The sequence below is a fragment of the Myxine glutinosa genome, chromosome 7 (genome assembly GCF_964187855.1).
Source record: "Myxine glutinosa chromosome 7, kmMyxGlut1.1, whole genome shotgun sequence".
Taxonomy (NCBI): Eukaryota; Metazoa; Chordata; class Myxini; order Myxiniformes; family Myxinidae; genus Myxine; species Myxine glutinosa.
The window spans coordinates 123,871,471-123,890,924 of NC_136267.1; the positions used below are offsets into that span (position 1 = coordinate 123,871,471).

Sequence of the window (19,454 nt, forward strand, 5' to 3'; positions counted from 1 at the left end):
GAGTACCTTTACAACATAGTAGAATGGCAAACGAACAGAAAAACATTGTTGCTCAAACACTCTTCAAGCCATTACAAATCAAACAAGAAAGAGCAATTTTATTCTGCCATACAATTTTTGTGTAGATCATGCTCAAGAAATTTCAAAGTAATCGGATCAAGCATTCTACTTGTCTAATTATGACGACATAATGAAGCCACCGATGACGTCATCATGAATACATGTTGTTCCCAATGGGGAGTACTTGACAATGAGCCATGTTTCACTTTTTTCCATTGAGTAGTTTCAGAGATATAGAGATGCAATTTTTTACAAAATGGCGCCCATACCACGTGACCTATGACATCATAATTATCAATAATTTCTACAAGAGGAGGCGTTCTTATGGTGAACATTTCTTGGCAATCGGACCAACGGTTGCAGAGAAAAGCCGACTCCCATTCTGCGCAGACAAACAGACAGACAAAGACAAATAGACAAATGAAAAATCACTCATATAGCGACACTTGGCAAAAGAGAACAAAATAGAATGGCACTCGTTAGAGCATCCTTTTGACCTCACAAATAATTGGTGGTTGAATTATGTGACCTGATATGTAAATCGTCTTCAAATTTTAAGTTAATTGGATGAAAATTGACAATTTCAGAAATTTGGTCTATCTTGACTTTAGGCCTATGTTGATCTTTTGTTCATTGTTGATCACAAAAAATAGTTGGTGGTTGAATTCAGTTCGCTGATATGCAAATCCTATTCAAATTTCAAGTCAATCGGACGAAAATTGAGGATTTTAGAAATTTGAAATGGTTGTTGACCTTTGGCCTATGTTGAACTTGTGTCCTATGTTGATCTCAAAAATAGTTGGTGGTTGAATTCAGTTTGCTGATGTGAAAATCCCATTCAAATACCAAGTCAATCACATGAAAATTGAGGATTTTAGAAATTTGAAGAAAAGTGGTTGACCTTTGGCCTATGTTGACCTTTTGACCTAAAAAAAATAGTATTCTGTCGGACCAACAACTTCTCCATTTGGTGAAGTTTCGTGAAGATCGGTTTAAAATTGTGACCGATATGCAAGTATAAGTGAGCAGACAGACAAACAAACACAAACAAACCCACACACAAATCGGAGTGATCAACATACTTGTAACAAACAGACCCAAATGCAATACCCTCTTCTCTGGCAAGGGTAACTGCATGAGTGTTGATCGTCTGACATTTTCAGTTTTAGGTGTTGAAAATGATGTCCCTCAAATGGTCTTCCTTCCAGAAGTGATGGAGAAACATGTCATTATGTTTAATTCTTACTCTCGTTTCTTTGTCACCTGCCCAAAGTACCTGAGCAAACTGCAGCTTCCATGGATACAACTCAATTGGTCCTGTGTGGATGTGCTTCTTACAGATTGACAATTCGTGTGAATGGTAGTCTGAGTACAGGACTACCATGAGTCCTCATAACTGCTGCGTACACCTCACTGTTTGGACATTCCTGTTTGGTGCTTGTTGTACCAACAGGGTACATGTGGTAGACCAAGCAATGTCCAAATTGGACATTGCTTGGCCTACCACACTGACTGGTGTCTTGTACCATACCTATTCAAATTTCAAACACTGACTGGTGTCTTGTACCATACCTTCCCTTCTTTATCTACTTACTGATGAATAGTATTTGTAGACTTCGTTTAAATGGAATTGACATTGTTCAAATGGGTCAAGAGCCCTGTCCGGGTAACGCCAACCAAGTGTCAGTCATTGAGTGATCCGTTTGCAGAAATCAGAATTAAATAAATTTTGATGCAGCTTCTGATGTGATGTTCCTGTAGAAAATCAATACAAGATGCGTCCACTGCAGTGGTGGACACACCACAAGGGGTTAATATTGCAGGAGTTTATGATTTCAACCGAATCGGAGAGGAGCGATTGGTGGAAAATTACAAGATTAATCAATTCAGCATTTAAATTGCAACCAAAACCTGGCACAAACTAGGCAATATAGATCTATTTGAAGTCATGTTGTGCATTTATAATTCGTAAGGTTTTGATAAGTTTTCTCTCATCCTATGTTTGCTCATTAATTCAGTTTTACGTAAGCAAAAACACGTTTTTCTGATAACCGGTTTCAACCTCATAATGTATATAATGATGAGGTTCCGATGAAAGTTGCAAATGCAAGGAATAGATTTTTTGTTAATTCAAACTCTCGGCTCATGGAAGAGCGAGTTGACAGAAGGTATAAAAGGTAAACGTACTGACAGTGATGCTGGGTGGCCACAGTTGGACAAAAGTCAGGGAATGAACAATTGGGAAAAGTGTAGAGAGAAGGTATGGGAGGAAACAGTATCATGCAAGGGTTAGGTAGTTGGTAGTAGGTAGGTGTAGTAGGTACCGTACCTAGTTCAAAATGACACCATTTGCATTCTGGATGAGATTACAATTTATAAAATTTACTTCTTGATTAATTCGGAAAATTCCGTCTCAACTTCGGATATTTCCGGCCGTGAAAAACTATCCCCTACGGCCGCGACATTTCTAAAAAATAATTCTTCATCAATTTTAGAATATTTGACGCCGTTTTCAGCGTCCGAAACGCGGTACCGGTAATAAGCTTTTTTGAAATATTTTTTCAAATGCTCGAATCTCATTGGTTCCGGTGTTTGGTGAAGATTTTCGTTGAAGATAACCAGGGCCCGTGTGGGCCCGGGGAACGAGGTTGGTCTTAAAGTATTTTAATTACAAATTATAGGTGCATAGGATTGTGAATCAAACAAAGATGGGCGAAACAAACTCCTATTGAACTTTTTCGCAATTCTTTATGCATACTTCCGCATCTGCAAGATAGCGGCCTAGATGGAGCGATTTGGTGCGTCAAAGATTCGAAATTCTCAAAGGATCCAGCAAAATCTGGCTTTTCAACGTAAACGTACACGTTCATTCACAGCACCGGCTTCGCCGGTTACTACTATAATTCAGCTTTTACTCGCGGCCGTAGAAGATTGACTACTATAATTCAGCTCAACTTTTAATTGCGAAATGGGCCCAGCCCGGCCAAGGCAGCCTCGACTGGCCTCACCACCTAGCCTATAACCATCCCGGGCCCGTCCCGACATTTTTGGTTCTTTTTGAACGAATTTACTACTATAATTCAGCTTTTACTCGTGGCCGTAGAAGATTGACTAACATAATTCAGCTCAGCTTTTAATAGCGAAATGGGCCCAGACCGTCCGAGGCGGCCTCGACCGGCCTCGCCACCTAGCCTATAACCTTCCCGGGGCCTGTCCCGACATTTTTTGTGTCAGAGGTTTCCTCCTATCTTTCACCGTTCAGGAGATTAGCTCGTGCAGACAAACAAACAAACAAAAACTTTTTTTATATATATATAAAATATAGATAGAAGATGACAACAAATAGGGTCTTGTAAAACAAGATGGCAACAAATAGGATCTTAAAAACAAGATAGCAATAAAAAAAGGTTTTTATAAAACAAAATAGCAACAACAAGGGTCTTATGAAAAATGATTGCAACAAAAAGGGTCTTGCAAAACATGTCAACAAAAACCATATTATAAACAGAGATGACTACAAAAAGGGTCTCATAAAACAAATGGCAACAAATAGGGTCTTATAAAACAAGCTGTCAACAAACGGGATCTTTTAAAACGAGCTGTCAACAACAAGGTTTTTATAAAACATGATGGCAACAAAAAGGGACTTGTAAAATAAGATGGCAACAAAAAGGGTTTTATAAAACAAGCTGGCAACAAAAAGGGTTTTATAAAACAAGATGACAACAAAAAGGGTTTTATAAAACAAGCTGGCAACAAAAAGGGTTTTATAAAACAAGATGACAACAAAAAGGGTTTTATAAAACAAGATGGCAACAAAAAGGGTTTTATAAAACAAGATGGCTACAAAAAGGGTCTCGTAAAACAAGATGGCAATAAAAGGGTCTTATAAAACAAGCTGTCAACAAAAGGGACTTATAAAACAAGATGGCAACAAAAAGGGACTTATAAAACAAGATGACAACAAAAAGGGTTTTATAAAACAAGATGACAACAAAAAGGGTTTTATAAAACAAGATGGCTACAAAAAGGGTCTCGTAAAACAAGATGGCAATAAAAGGGTCTTATAAAACAAGCTGTCAACAAAAGGGACTTATAAAACAAGATGGCAACAAAAAGGGTTTTATAAAACAAGATGACAACAAAAAGGGTTTTATAAAACAAGATGGCAACAAAAAGGGTTTTATAAAACAAGATGGCAACAAAAAGGGTTTTATAAAACAAGATGGCTACAAAAAGGGTTTTATAAAACAAGATGGCTACAAAAAGGGTCTCGTAAAACAAGATGGCAATAAAAGGGTCTTATAAAACAAGCTGTCAACAAAAGGGACTTATAAAACAAGATGGCAACAAAAAGGGTTTTATAAAACAAGATGACAACAAAAAGGGTTTTATAAAACAAGATGGCAACAAAAAGGGTTTTATAAAACAAGATGGCTACAAAAAGGGTCTCGTAAAACAAGATGGCAATAAAAGGGTCTTATAAAACAAGCTGTCAACAAAAGGGACTTATAAAACAAGATGGCAACAAAAAGGGACTTATAAAACAAGCTGGCAACAAAAAGGGTTTTATAAAACAAGATGACAACAAAAAGGGTTTTATAAAACAAGATGGCAACAAAAAGGGTTTTATAAAACAAGATGGCTACAAAAAGGGTCTCGTAAAACAAGATGGCAATAAAAGGGTCTTATAAAACAAGCTGTCAACAAAAGGGACTTATAAAACAAGATGGCAACAAAAAGGGACTTATAAAACAAGATGACAACAAAAAGGGTTTTATAAAACAAGATGGCTACAAAAAGGGTCTCGTAAAACAAGATGGCAATAAAAGGGTCTTATAAAACAAGCTGTCAACAAAAGGGTCTTATAAAACAAGCTGTCAACAAAAGGGACTTATAAAACAAGATGGCAACAAAAAGGGACTTATAAAACAAGATGACAACAAATAGGGTCTTGTAAAACATGTCAACAAAAACGGTATTATAAACCAAGATGGCTACAAAAAGGGTCTCGTAAAACAAGATGGCAATAAAAGGGTCTTATAAAACAAGATCGCAACTAAAAGGGTCTTGTAAAACAAGATGACATGTATTGGTACTTCCTTGGATGATACCTCACAAGGGGACATACATTGGTACACCCTTGGGTACAACCTCACAAGTGGGCAACCTCACAAGGGGCCAAGTGTTGGTACTTCTTTAGGTGCATCCTCGCTAGGGGACAAACTCCAGTACATCCCAGAGTTTGACTTTCCAAGAGGACAAACATTTGTACTTCCTCGTACTTTCCCACATCTCGTGCACATATTGCAGCCGTCATACTTTTTTTTATTGCTGTGAGATATGTTAAAATTGATCAAATGTCTGTCCTTCTAACTCACATTCTTTGACCCACCTTATCTCTCTCCATGCTGTGCTCAAGAATGAAGATTATTACAACACGATAAAGATGACGTACACAGTGGGCTATGCCACTTCTCTCGCCTCCCTCACCATCGCTATGCTCATTCTCAGCTTCTCCAGGTGAGCATACACTCCTTATGGCCATCACTGTACTCTTCATTCACATCATAAATCTAAACCTTCACTCCCCCTCATCAGAATCCAATCCTCCAGCGTTCTCTCTGTTTCTTTAAGTCCTGGTTCAGGCCATTTTGCGGAAGGTATTTAGGAATAAGTTACCGTGACCATTTGCATCTTCAACAACAACAATCAAAAAGGCTTTTCTCACGTTAAACGTTTGCACAAATAATGGGTGCACAAAGGCTCTTATAAAAGAAGATGGCCACACATGGCATGTAATGGCATGATGGCAATAAAAAACGGTGTTGGGATAGATGTAGACTCTCTGCTCACCTTCACTCTTTCCTTTCGCCTCTGGAACAAACTCCCTCACTCTCTTCAATCCCACTCTTCCCTCCAGGTCTTTAAAACAGCTGTTCACCACCATCTCTTATTCTCCCCCATCCAAAACCTTGATCTTTTCTACCCCTGTTAATTCACCCCAGATCCACTTTTTTGAAATACCGACTCCTTTCTTTGAAGTCTGAGCAGGGTCCATTTGTTTTATACCTCCTCCTCCCTGCCCCCCCCCCCCACCCCCCGCATTCCCATGCCACCTCTCCCCAAGCCCTCTCCCTCCCACAGATCTCCCGATGTCCCGGTTCTCTACTGTTGTACTTGTGTGCTTCCCTCTCTCTCCCCATCTTGTCTCCCGCTCCCTTTATTATATGTTTTTTATGTGTCCGTTTGTTTTTTTGTGATTAATGTTAGCTCTTACACGAGCCTCGATATTGTATACCAAAAAAAAAAAAGATGAAAACGTGGTTTTCCAACACCCACTGAAGGGTCATATCACATTGGAATTTTTTTTTTTAATCCCATGAGATGATCTGCAAGTCAGAATATTTCCTTTTGTGTATGCTTGTTTTACCATCCCATTTGAGGACTTAGCTCAAGGTGCTGGGATCTCAGGTTCACATCCAATACACCATATTGTAATTCATGTACACTGATGTCGTCTAATTTCCTCGCCCTGCATGTGATATATGTACAAACTCCAACATGAGCTTTGAATCACTGCTTGTTATGGCCGCATCTTCACAAAGGTCAAGTGGGTTACACTATTAATACACGAGTATTTTGTAAGGAATATATTAGTGATGTAACATGATCTCTCATTTCAAGCGTATCAGTTGTTGAGCCTCGTATGGCTGGCTCAGAATTTCTAGGATGAAGAAGAATCTGAAAGAGGCAAAATGGTCATCCGTTCACATGATTTTTTTTTCAGGCATTTTTGAATTTATCTGGGGTGCCATCCCAAAGGCCTACGCTTTGCAAATTATTCCAAGAACCAGTGAAGTCGTTATTTTTCTTCTGATTCTTCTGCTTTCCCTCTTCTCCAACCAGGAAGCTTCACTGCACCCGTAACTACATTCACATGCACCTGTTCATGTCCTTCATCCTCCGAGCCATCTCTGTGTTCGTAAAAGATGCTGTACTCTTCTCCGATTATGAGATTGACCCTTGCCTCTCCGACATACAACTGGTAAGAACAATTGACATCGGATCGACCACAATGTTTTTGTTTTCGTTTCTAACACCGACCCAAACCCTCAACCTCTGAAATCATATTAATGTTGGTAGCTTTGAGTGAAACTAGCTTGATATTATTTAACCTAAAAATTATCCTAATATCAAAATTTCTTGATAGTCATAGACACCAAGCGGATCTGTGTAGAATTTAAGGTTGCCCATGGATGGTATTGATATAAGTTATAACCTCATCAGAGACATTCCTTCAAGCTCAATGTCTTTATACAAAAAGAGACAATCATTTAGCGGCTGGCACGATATCCTAGACTCTATCCAGTCTAGGACCTAGAGGTATGCCCACTGGTCTGGGTTCGAATCCCGACCCAGGTATAAACGGTCGACGTGGTGTTTCACAGACAGGGTGATTCATACATATGTGTACCGTCTCTTCTCGGAGACGGCCTCATTTTTTTGCAAACCATGTCGTCTTTTTTTCTTTTTTTCTTTTTTTTTTGTATACTGAATCGAGGCTCGTGAAAGAGCTAACATTTATTTCACAAACAAATCAACCAGACAAACAAAATATACAAAAGGACAAAATATACAAAAAGAGGGAGCGGAAAACAAGATGGGGAGAGAAGGGGAAGCACACAACCACAACATTTGAGAGCAGGGAGAAGTGTGGGAGGGAGAGGGCTTGGGGGCAGGAGGCGTGGGAAGGGAGGGTGGGGGGGGGGGAGAGGTATAAAACACAAGGGGACCGAAATTAGCGGGGGTAGAAAAGATCAAGGTTTTGGATGGGGGAGGATAAGAGATGGTGGTGAACAGCTGTTTTAAAGACCTGGAGGGTGGAGTGGGATTGAAGAGAGTGAGGGAGTTTGTTCCAGAGGTGGGAGAAAAGAGGAATGAAGGAGTGAAGGTGAGCAGAAAGTCTTGATTTTGGCAGTTTAACCATAAGAGGGTTGCAGGCAGATCTTGTGCGACCTGTAGCAATATTTGGGGGACAGAGCCCAGAGAGAGCTGGGGGGGGCAAGGCCAGAGAGGAGTCGGTAGAAGACGGAAAGACCACCAACCTGCCTGCGGTGAGTGAGTGAAAGGCCCTTGGAGTTAGCTTCATCGCGGGAGATTCCAATGATTCTGAACACTTTGGTTTCAACAGCGTGAAGACGAGCTAGGTGTGAGGCAGGAGCACCAGACCAGAGGGGAGAGCAGTATTCCATAGAGCTGCGGATGAAAGCCTTGTATGTGGTGAGGAGCTCAGGTGTGCCAAGGAAGGACTTCGCACGACGGAGGATGCCCAGTCGGCGACTGGCTTTGGAGGCCAGATTTGAAATGTGGTTTTCCCAGGAAAGATCATGGCAAATAGTGAGACCCAAAAGCTTGAGTGACAGAACTTATTGGAGAGGATTATTCAGAAAGTGGATGGGAGGGTTGTCCAGTCGGTCTTTTCGGAGAGACATCGTAAGAGTGTGAGATTTGTCAGGATTGAAAGACATGTTCCATTTGTTTGCCCAGTCTGTGATTTTGTCCAGGTCTGCAGAGAGTGAGGAGGCGTTTGATTATTATTTTGTAATTTTTTTTGTATCTTTGTATATATTATTTTGCAGACCATGCTCAGTCCCGTCTGCCAGCATTCATTAGTGGACTATAAAGATCCAACGGTGTCTTTTACGAAGAGTTGGCGAGCTGTCACCAGAACCCTGAACAAATTACCCAATCCTGCCCAAATCACATTCGGTCAAAAAATCAGGTCTGGCCAGCCGGTTCCAAAAATAATGAGGCCATGCTCATTCCCCCCAACCTCCTCCCACCCTTAGCAGCAAGCACAAGGAGGGAATAATTTGGGCCAGAAAAGAATAATAAGAAGAAATGTGACCAACACGTGGTTTCAATTAGACGATAATGGCTCCCCAGTGAATAATATCAAAAGTCCTTTTCGTAAAGCAATTCTGTTTGTTTATTATTTGCCTCCAAAGTAATCTCCGTGATTTTATTTTTGGCCATGTTTAGCAAATTCTCCTGACACTCTTCAAAGTATGAGGCAGTAAGGTGGGCATCCTGTAATTTTCACACGACGATTGAATTCCCTTTCAATTCCCCGTCCATGAAATTGTGTTTATTAGCATCAGGAAGGCGAAATATCTCTGTCTGCATGGCGCACAATGGTTGTTTGATGGAAAAGGCGTGGAAGACAATGTGCACCTAATGGCAGTGGTTTTGTCGTCGATTTCATAACCATGGAAACCTGTTGGCAATTTATGACGTTTTTTTTTCCAAACAATTCTCTTTTTGCAGCAAAATTTGGAACAAGGCCTTATTAAAGCCGTGCGGCTCGGGTTGAGCTTCCCTAATTGCACGTGCAGAAATGCACATAAATGAGATGGCATGCTATTATCTATTGTGTGCCAACAAATACCTGAGATGTTTGTATATATTATTATCAAGAAATGGCAGATTTTATAAAACACCGGAAATTAGACTTTTAAATTCAATGCACCGAGCAAACGAAGCCTGGTGTTGGCTTAGCGGTTAGGGTGCCGGCTTGGGATCCTAGGATCCTGAGGTTGAATCCCGGTCACAACAACAACAACATGCATTTTAAAGGCCATTTTCCCTGCTAGAGCGGGGGTTAGCCTTGCGGTCCCCATGACAATCTTCTCCATTTTGCCCTATTTTCTGCATCTCTCCTTGTTAACCCCCTTGCCCGCATTTCTTCTTCCACCATCTTTAGCCAAGTCTTTCTCGGTCTTCCCCGTCTTCTACTTCCTTCTACATTCATTTCCATCACTCTTCTCAACCAGTCACTTTCATCCTTCCTCAACACATGACCAAACCATCTCAACCTGTTCCTCTTCACAGCATCAATCACAGGCTCTATTCCCATCATCTTTCGCAATTCATCATTTGTCTTCCTCTCTCTCAACGATACTCCGCACATCCGTCGAACCATTCGCATTTCCACCCTTTCCAACCTTCGTTGCTGCTCTACGTTCATTACCCATGTCTCGCTCCCATAAATCATAACACTTCTCACACATGCAGCATACACCTTTCCCTTCAGCTTCAACGACACTCCCCTCATCATCAGCACGCCACTCAATTCCCGAAACTTCTTCCATGCACATCTCACTCGAGCAACCGTTGCCGAGTCTGATCCACCTTCTCCATTCAGCATGTCTCCGAGGTAGCAAAATGTTTTCACACCTTCCAGCTTCACGCCGTCTCCAAGATCCAACTCAACATTTCCTCCATCTGCAGCTCCCTCTGTGCACACCTTACATTTGAATGTAGCTGCCACACTGGTTAATGACCCTCTCAAACCACTACATTTTTGATGAACCCACTCAGCGCACATTGTACACTGAATGGAGTTCACTCCGACACCCTTCCTACACACAGCACAGGGCCACTTCCCAGTTCTTTCCACCTCACCGCATGCTTTACCACTTGCCATCACCTTCGTCTTTCTGATATTCACCTTCAGACCTTTTGTCTCCATACATTCCTTCCACGTGTTCATCTTTTCCCTCAGTCCATCCATATTTTCCGCAATCAACACCAGATCATCTGCATACAACAACTCCCACGGTAAACCCTCCTTTACGTTCTGAGCCAGCACCTCCATCACAGCTACAAATAGTAGTGGACTTAGTACCGACCCCTGATGCACTCCCACCTTCACCTCAAACTCACCACTGTTCCCGTCCTTCGTCCTTACAGCTGTGCGCGCTCTTTTGTACATTGCCATCACTACTCTGATCAACCATTCCTCCACTCCTAACTTCCTCAATGCCCATGTCAATACTTTGCGTGGAACCCGATCGAATGCTTTCTCCAGATCAACAAACCCAAGAAACAACTTCTTCCTCTTCTCCATGTACTTCTCCTGCAACTGCCTCACAATGAAAAGCGCGTCTGTCGTTCCTCTTCCTGGCATAAATCCAAACTGCATTTCGTCGATCTTCACTTTCTTCCTTATCCTCCTCTCCAACACCCTTTCCAATACCTTCATTCCATGCTCCAATAACTTTATCGCTCGGTACGAGCCACACTCCAGAGGGTCACCTTTCCCCTTGTATAGAGGGACGAGGGTACTCAGTTCCCAATCCACTGGAATGCGGCCTTCTTTCACCACCAGATTACAGATCTCTGTCATTCTCTTCACACCCCAACTTCCTGCTGCCTTCAACATATCTCCCACAACTCCCGTCGGCCCTCCTGCTTTTCTACTCTTCATTGCTTTTATCGCTTCCTCAACTTCCTTCTCAGTTATCTTCTCTGCCGGTCCCGGTCGATCTGAATCTGAATCTGAATCTGCTCTGAATCCCGGTCGATCACTGAATTAACACCAGAAGGGTTGACTCAGCCTGTCATCCTTTTGAGGTCGGCAAATTGAGTACCTGTTCACTGGTAATTACTCCCGCTAGGGAGTAATGCATTCGATGGTGTGTGTGTGTGTGTGTGTGTGTGTGTGTGTGTGTGTTTGTGAACAAGATATCTGGAAAAGTTTTGAACGGATTTGGATGAAAGTTGGTGGGATGATCGCCCTTGAGATAAGGAAGAATTGATTAGTTTTTGGTGAAGCTCAGGATATTATTCCGGATCCAGGAATGTTTTGAAGGATTTTTTTACCATTGGAAGATAGGGCTCATTTTTGTAAACGTTATCTTCTATATATTCTGTATTTAACATTGTGATATGAAAATAGTTTTCATATTTGTTGTAAATGTAGTTTAAACTCGTGGTTATGCGTTAGAGCGGTGTATTTTTTTAGCAGCGTCGTCTTCAATGTTATTTTTTTTTTCTAATAAAGACATATTCTGTCATTTTAAAACCACCAAAGTGTGTATTAGGTTTCCCCGTTTAATAAAATGTATCGTTTGATACGTATAATGCTTTAATACTGTTTTTGTTTTGTTTTTGTTTTTTGTTTTTTTACCTCAGAAGAGATATGAACATTTACCTCAGCGAATGTCAATCGCGGTGTCAGTATTTGATGAACTTATAAAGACTTAGGTGACTTATAAGTGTGACCAGCATGTGCACGGGATTCTTCCCAGAAGAATGAGTGGCCGCATTAGCTTGTACGACTTAAAATGAGCGAGTTTTGTTTTCACGTTTGGGCCAGTTTTACATGTTGTATCCCTAAGGAATGAAACGAACGTTTTTCCTGCCTTACAATTTTATTTGAAGTCACACATGCCTCAAAATACACTCACTTATATAGAATTGAACGCTGAATCCGAAAATGTAAGTGAAATTGCCTTGTTTTTTTTTAACGTTTTCTTCTATATATTCTACATATATATCTGTGCAGTGGCTGTCTTGTGTTGTCTTGTCTTGTGTTGTCACTGAACTACTCCCTCAAACTTTTGTGAAATCGTACTATTCCAACTTGACCCACGGCGGGAGTATGCGCTCTACTGAGTGGCGTTCTAGTTCCTTGTGTGTCGCAAGAGGCGACTAACAGGGTTGGTGGCAGGAGGGGCATCCGGCTGTAAAACATTGCTTCAAAAAAGTGACCACGGTGCCCGAAAAAGGCCAACCCCTGCTCTGAGGGGAAACATGGCCTCGAAAGGTGGTTCCTGTCTCGCACCGAGCTAAAGGCTTGCAGGACTTGATTAGCTAAGAGGGTTTTTGATCATAAGTGCGTGTCTCTGTCGTCACTTATTGTTCGGCTTGGGGAGGAGGATACTTGATGGAATATGTTGAAGGTTTCTCCACACTGTGGTGGTTGTACTCACACTTCTACCGGTATCCATTATTCACCAAACAGGATGAAGAGGAAGGGTACTTCAGGAGGATGGAAAAGATGAAGGTATAAAAAAAATCATTCAGCCGTCATGGTTGTGGTGTCCATCATTTTCAAACCTCCATTATCAGTCGTTGATAAAAGCCGCACCAAAATCTCCAAACTCATCTCGGTATTTCCGCATTACTCGAATCATTCTTCCAACTTCTGGTGTTTCATCTCGCAATAAAGTACGTGCTTTTGGAGTCGAGCATTGAGCATCAAACCTGCGCCTTGCTGCTGTCGCAAGTACTTAGTATTAACCGGTAGATATTATTTGTTTCATAGAGATTCCCAAAAGTCCAAATGAAAGAGTTGAACTGCTGTAGATTGGACGAACTGACGATCATGGGACGACGGGTGACGGATAGACGTGCGATCATGTCGATAAGCATGGTGAGAGTAAAGGTAGAAAAGATAGTGTGTGGACACAGAAGATGACATGACGTCATGTTGAACTGCTATCTTGAAAGACTGAAGACAAGGTAGTGAGATCGGACAGACGACTATTCCACAGACGGGGCAAATGGGGACAAAAGAGACGAGTTGCGCAGGCCTTGTGCGGCTGGAGAGAAATGGATGATTGAGAGGGAAGCGGCTACAAGGCCGGATGAAAGATGCTCGTGGAACAATGAGCCACCAACCTGCTTACAATGAGGAGATGTAGACAAAGACAACATGGCATGCCTAGCTTTCTTTCTTCTGGCTCCGTAATGCAAACGACATTTTGGATTAAGATTGAATCAAATCTGAGGGAATGTAAATGAATGATCTTTAATCCACTCAGCAGAGTGAGTCTGATCTTTGACACATGCATCCCTCTCCCCCCACCCCAACTCCTCCACCTATCCACATTCCATTTCCCTTCCACAAGTGTGCAGCTTATGACACGTCTGTGAGTGGCTCACCTTCTCTGCATTGTGCCGTCAGGTGCTATGCAAGCTCGTCATGATCTTCTTCCAGTACTGCATAATGGCGAACTTCAGCTGGCTGCTCGTGGAAGGCCTGTACCTGCACACTCTGCTCGTCATCTCCTTTTTCTCTGAGAGGAAGTACTTCTGGTGGTACATCCTCATTGGCTGGGGTTCGTTCGCCCATTCGCCCATTCTTTGGTGCACTCGTTCTCACAATTTATATGCAAAAGTAGACCGTTATCGGATCTTGAGAGGAAAAGGGTTTTTTATCAGAGTAGAGATGGACAGATGAGTTTTGATGATCCATGATGAGCGGTTTTAACGCAGCAGGAAGTTGGGGAGGATGTCATAGTGTGAGGTTCTGGAGTGGTCGTTGTCGCGCTGATCGATTTCCGTCGCACATTTGTACCCTGTTGATCGACACAAATACTCCTTACTTAATCAACGTGTATCAGTGAATGCTTGAGTGGGAGTAAGGGGCTAGAAATATGTGGCAATACGGGATGAAGCCCCACAAAGGGACAGTTTGTAAAGGTCACATAGGTTGTTTACCATTTTCAATAATTATCAAAAGGTAAATACACACACACACATATATATATATATATGTATATGACTTATTTCAAACATGCCAGTTCATAAAAGCTTTTGCAGGTGCACTTGTTTTGCCATAAGGCTGAAATACAGGGTCATAGGTCTTCCTCAAAACGTCACTGCACAAAGTCTTGTCATACGTATTCACCAAAAGGCTTTTAAAGTCTCACACAACTAGCTATTCGTACTAAAGGCAAGATAAATCAATCCCCACAAGCCATTCCTACGTATAAAGCCAAGAAGCAGCATGGCATGAGTGGAGATCAAAGACAATGGCCTTAGCAATCTTGTTATTTATTTATTTACAAATTTCAAAAGCTCATGGAAGAGCAATGTTGAAAAAACTAAAATAAAAAAGAAGGAAATAACGACAAAAGGTGAACAAGCTGGGAATGGTGAGTGTCCTGTCGAACGTGCACAGCTATCACGACCGACGCAAACGTAAGGGCAGAGAAATGTCGTGATCCCGAGGGTGGTGGTTGTGGTCGTGATGGTTGTGGTGGTGATGAGGGGGTCTCACTTTGCTGACAAAACACATCAACTTGTGAGTGGTGTTAAACACAGCACAAAAGGAACTCTCCAACTCAAGGGGAAAAAAAATGTCACGTGATGAATCAGGTGGAAAAAAGAAAAGAAAAGGTTTTTCCCTGTTTAAGGAGACAAAACTATTACAAAATGAAGGGTTAGTGTTAGTAGAGAAAGCAGGTTACGTGGAATAATAACGACATTTCATGTGTGCAAATGCACCAAGAATGGTAATAAAATGTGGATAACGCCTAATCAATTTGTCAATACAAATCAAATAAATGAACCTCGATACAAATCGATATTGTTGAGCAAATCCACACTACAATTCATTGTACGATCAACAAACCAACCCCTAACCCGTAAATGGACTATAACTCACGGTGGAACGTTGCGGCTCTTTGTATTCAGAAGTGTGTTGGAGCAACTAAAGATGAAATGAAATGACCCTAACAGCGATGAAAAGCGAAAGATAGCTCAACAGAAGGCAAAAATGATTGAAATAACCCAAAATTAACTTCACTTTAGTTACACAACAAGCGGTAGACAAATTGCGTCAGTTACACCTTCCGAACCCCGGAAGGGGCAAAGTATGTAGCTACAACCTTTGTCTTATGACACAATTTAGTCTAGTAGGAAGACTAGGTCCCCCTGCACCCCCCGGAGATATACTTCTAATCAGTGTTTCTACATTGGAAAAAATGTGTAGAAAATGACTAGCTATGGCCCCAAGCTGAAAAAATGTCCCACATACCATTTTTATGCAAATTACTGCTGCCATTATCAAAAAAACGATTTTTGACATATCTCAGCCAATATTGCAGATAATTGAAAAATGAAGGTGTCTAGACCCATGTTTTGAAGGGCATAGATCATGATAGAACTATTCATAACATGATTACATGTGTCTATGGTATACTAGTATGCTAATTAGTGCTTTATTTACAAAATAATCACAGTTTTACGAAATAATAGACTCATATTAAGGTCCGTCTACACAGACGTTAACACAAAGTTTTATTTTTCTAAATACCCTGTGAAATTCACCGAATGCCCTGTGAAACCTGGGATTCTTCTCCAGCTTTTTCAAGGGCCCGACTTTTCCCTTCCCTTTGAAGGCACTGGTGCAGTCTTCTCCGCTGAACACATAGTACCCCAGGAGAGTGGCACAGTAGTCCTCTCCCAGGGATTCTGCCAGCTCAGAGACGTTGACAAGTTGGCGATGCTTCCCTGACCCTGTATCCAGGTACACCGTCAGCTTGATGTTGTGGGCATGGTGGAGCAGGATCAGGAGGATGTCTGTGTCCGGTGTTCTGACTACAGCGTTCTTGTATCCGATGGTAGCAGCATGATGGAGGTACAGAACCACCCTGGTATCAGTCTCTTCCTGGTTGCTGTAGATCGTGGGGAGTTCACGTACCTCGACCTGAAACACAAAAAGGCACCGCATTTCAATCACCAGTCACTGCCAGTTTCAGTATATCTCCGGGGGGTGCAGGGGGACCTAGTCTTTTTTTGATAATGGCAGCAGTAATTTGCATAAAAATGGTATGTGGGACATTTTTTCAGCTTGGGGCCATAGCTAATCATTTTCTACACATTTTTTCCAATCTAGAAACACTGATTAGAAGTATATCTCCGGGGGGTGCAGGGGGACCTAGTCTTTTTTTGATAATGGCAGCAGTAATTTGCATAAAAATGGTATGTGGGACATTTTTTCAGCTTGGGGCCATAGCTAGTCATTTTCTACACATTTTTTCCAATCTAGAAACACTGATTAGAAGTATATCTCCGGGGGGTGCAGGGGGACCTAGTCTTTTTTTGATAATGGCAGCAGTAATTTGCATAAAAATGGTATGTGGGACATTTTTTCAGCTTGGGGCCATAGCTAGTCATTTTCTACACATTTTTTCCAATCTAGAAACACTGATTAGAAGTATATCTCCGGGGGGTGCAGGGGGACCTAGTCTTCCTACTAGACTAATTAGTCCCCCTGGCAATTTGGTTGAGATTGGATCATTAACTACTGAATGTATCGGCCACAGATATGCACAGACAGACAGACAGACAGACAGACATCAAATTGCGTATTTCAGTACACTGAAACCACACTGTGCCACTATTGTGTGTTTTAATGGCCTCCTCCTAAACCGAGGGAGTAACGCCGCCACGGGATACTGGATGTTGAGAGTTTGCACTGTTAGCTCCTGGAATCCAATGAAAAAAAAAATCAGGTGAATTGCTTTATCACTGTTCTGTTGCTGCTGAAAAACCTATCCAGTTTAATCTTCTTCTTCCACTTATTCTTATTCGTCTTGTTTTTTAATGGCTACAATTATTGTGGATTTGGCCGGAGACGTTTTTCGCCCGAGTCTTTCACGAACTCACGTTCTTCACGTTTTTTTTGCCCAAGTCCTGATTCTCAACTAAGTACAGAAGTTATGGCAGACATTTGTAATTTGTTCAAGATGCCGGCAATATCTCGTCTACTCTTTGCAAAGGACACCATGGGATCTTGGTCTTCCTCTGATATTTCCTTCCATCCTATCTTCTATCATCTCTTTCCTCAATTCCAGCATAAGGAATATCCTCAATTCCCGCCCCTATATTCCAATAGGATAAGGGGAGGCTTATAACAATGTCCGAGCTGGGTTTTTTTTGCCAATGTCCGAGCTGTATATCGGAGCCAGCACGGACTTTCAGAATTCAATTTTGCATCAATAATGGGAAAGAACATGCGGATTTGACATTAAATTTTTTTTTTGCTCTTTACCTAATTTTTACACTTTTTTTTTGTATACAACATCGAGGCTCGTGTAAGAGCTAACATTAATCACATAAAAACAAACGGACACATGAAACACATAATAAAGGGAGCAGGAGACAAGATGGGTTTCGAGAGGGGGAAGCGCACAAGTACAACAGCAGAGAACAGGGACAACGGAAGATCTGTGGGAGGGAAAGGGCTTGGGGGGACGATGCGTGGAAAGGGTAGGGTGGGAGAGATATATAAAACACATGGAAACTGCTAGGACTTCCAGGAAAGAAGTCGGTATTTCAAAAAAGTGTATCTGGGGTGAATTAACATGGGTAGAAAAGATGTAGGTTTAGGATGGGGGAAGATAAGAGATGGTGGTGAACGGCTGTTTTAAAGACCTGGAGGGAGGAGTGGGACTGAAGAGAGTGAGGGAGTTTGTTCCAGAGGCGGGAGAAAAGAGGAATGAAGGAGTGAAGGTGAGCAGAGGGTCTTGATTTTGGCAATTTCACCAAAATAGTCAGGTTCACTATGTCAATAAATTATATTTCGTTCAAAATCATGGTAGATTAGCAAACCTACACATTTTTGGAAAGGTTATAGCATAAGGAAACTAAAAATCAATGTTTACATTTGGAGAGATACCTGTATGGCGGCCATTTTGGATTTTCAAAATGGCCACTGTAAAATACATATTTTGTTCTATTTCTGCCTCTAATTACCCTAAAAACTTTTTAAAATATACTAAACCTATATTTTCAGGGACAAGGAATCCAATGAAAGTATCAAATTAGTGCTATGGGGAATGGTAAGACACGAATCAAAGGTTTTGAATTGCAAAATACTGTCTTTATATTCGCGATAAGTTGCATAATCAAATACATGTTATCATTTTGTACAGGCAGTTAATAACATCAAAATGTGTCACAATAATTCATATCACCAAACATACACAGGCAGTCAGCAAAATCATATATACACATGCAGTCAGTATAACTTCACATCTACACAGGCAGTCAATGACAAAATATACACAGGCAGTCAATGGCATCAAACATACACGATTACAGAATATGCCATTTAGAGTTCGTCATCACTGTCCTGTGTGTCGTATCCGACAATGTAGTCCGCATCGTTTTCACAGTCCGTTCCACACAAGCAAAGGTCAGTCAAATTGATTGGCAAATCGAATTGGTCGAATGGTCGATCGAATCGAATTCGATGAATCAAATCGAATCGATCGAATTGGTCGAATGGTCGATCGAAACGATTGGTCGAATGGAAATGGTCGAATGGTCGAATTGGTCGAATGGAATTGGTCGATTGGTCGAATTGGTCGAATCGAATTGGTCGGAATTGGCAAATGTAAACATTGATTTTCAGATTTTCCATGTAATAACGTTTCCAAAAATGTATAGGTTTGCTAATCTACCATGATTTTGAACGAAAAAACATGGTGAACCTGACTAAAAGAGGGATGCTGGCAGATCTTGTGCGACCTGTAGGAATATTTGTGGGACAGCACAGACAGGGCTGGGGGGGGGGGGGGAGCTAGGCCGGAGAGGAGTCGGTAGAAGACAGAAAGACCACCAACCTGCCTGCGGTGAGTGAGTGAAAGGCCCTCGGAGTTAGTTTCATCGCGGGAGATTCCAATGATTCTGAAAGCTTTGGTTTCAACAGCGTGAAGCCGAGCTAGGTGTGAGGCAGGAGCACCGACTGGCCCAGAGGGGAGAACAGTATTCCATTGAGCTGCGGATGAAAGCCTTGTACGTGGTGAGGA

General features: G+C 41.6%; 1 protein-coding gene across 2 annotated transcripts in view; it reads left to right on the plus strand.

Moving 5' to 3' along the window:
* The window catches only part of LOC144893004 (vasoactive intestinal polypeptide receptor-like), a 156,947-nt gene that overhangs the window by 90,694 nt on the left and 46,799 nt on the right, over nucleotides 1–19,454 (plus strand). For both annotated transcript variants that reach the window (XM_078782246.1, XM_078782245.1), the window contains 3 exons: nucleotides 5,483–5,583; nucleotides 6,970–7,108; nucleotides 13,817–13,970. In XM_078782246.1, the coding sequence (XP_078638372.1) occupies nucleotides 5,483–5,583; nucleotides 6,970–7,108; nucleotides 13,817–13,970 (394 nt within the window). The remainder of the gene's footprint in view (nucleotides 1–5,482; nucleotides 5,584–6,969; nucleotides 7,109–13,816; nucleotides 13,971–19,454) is intronic.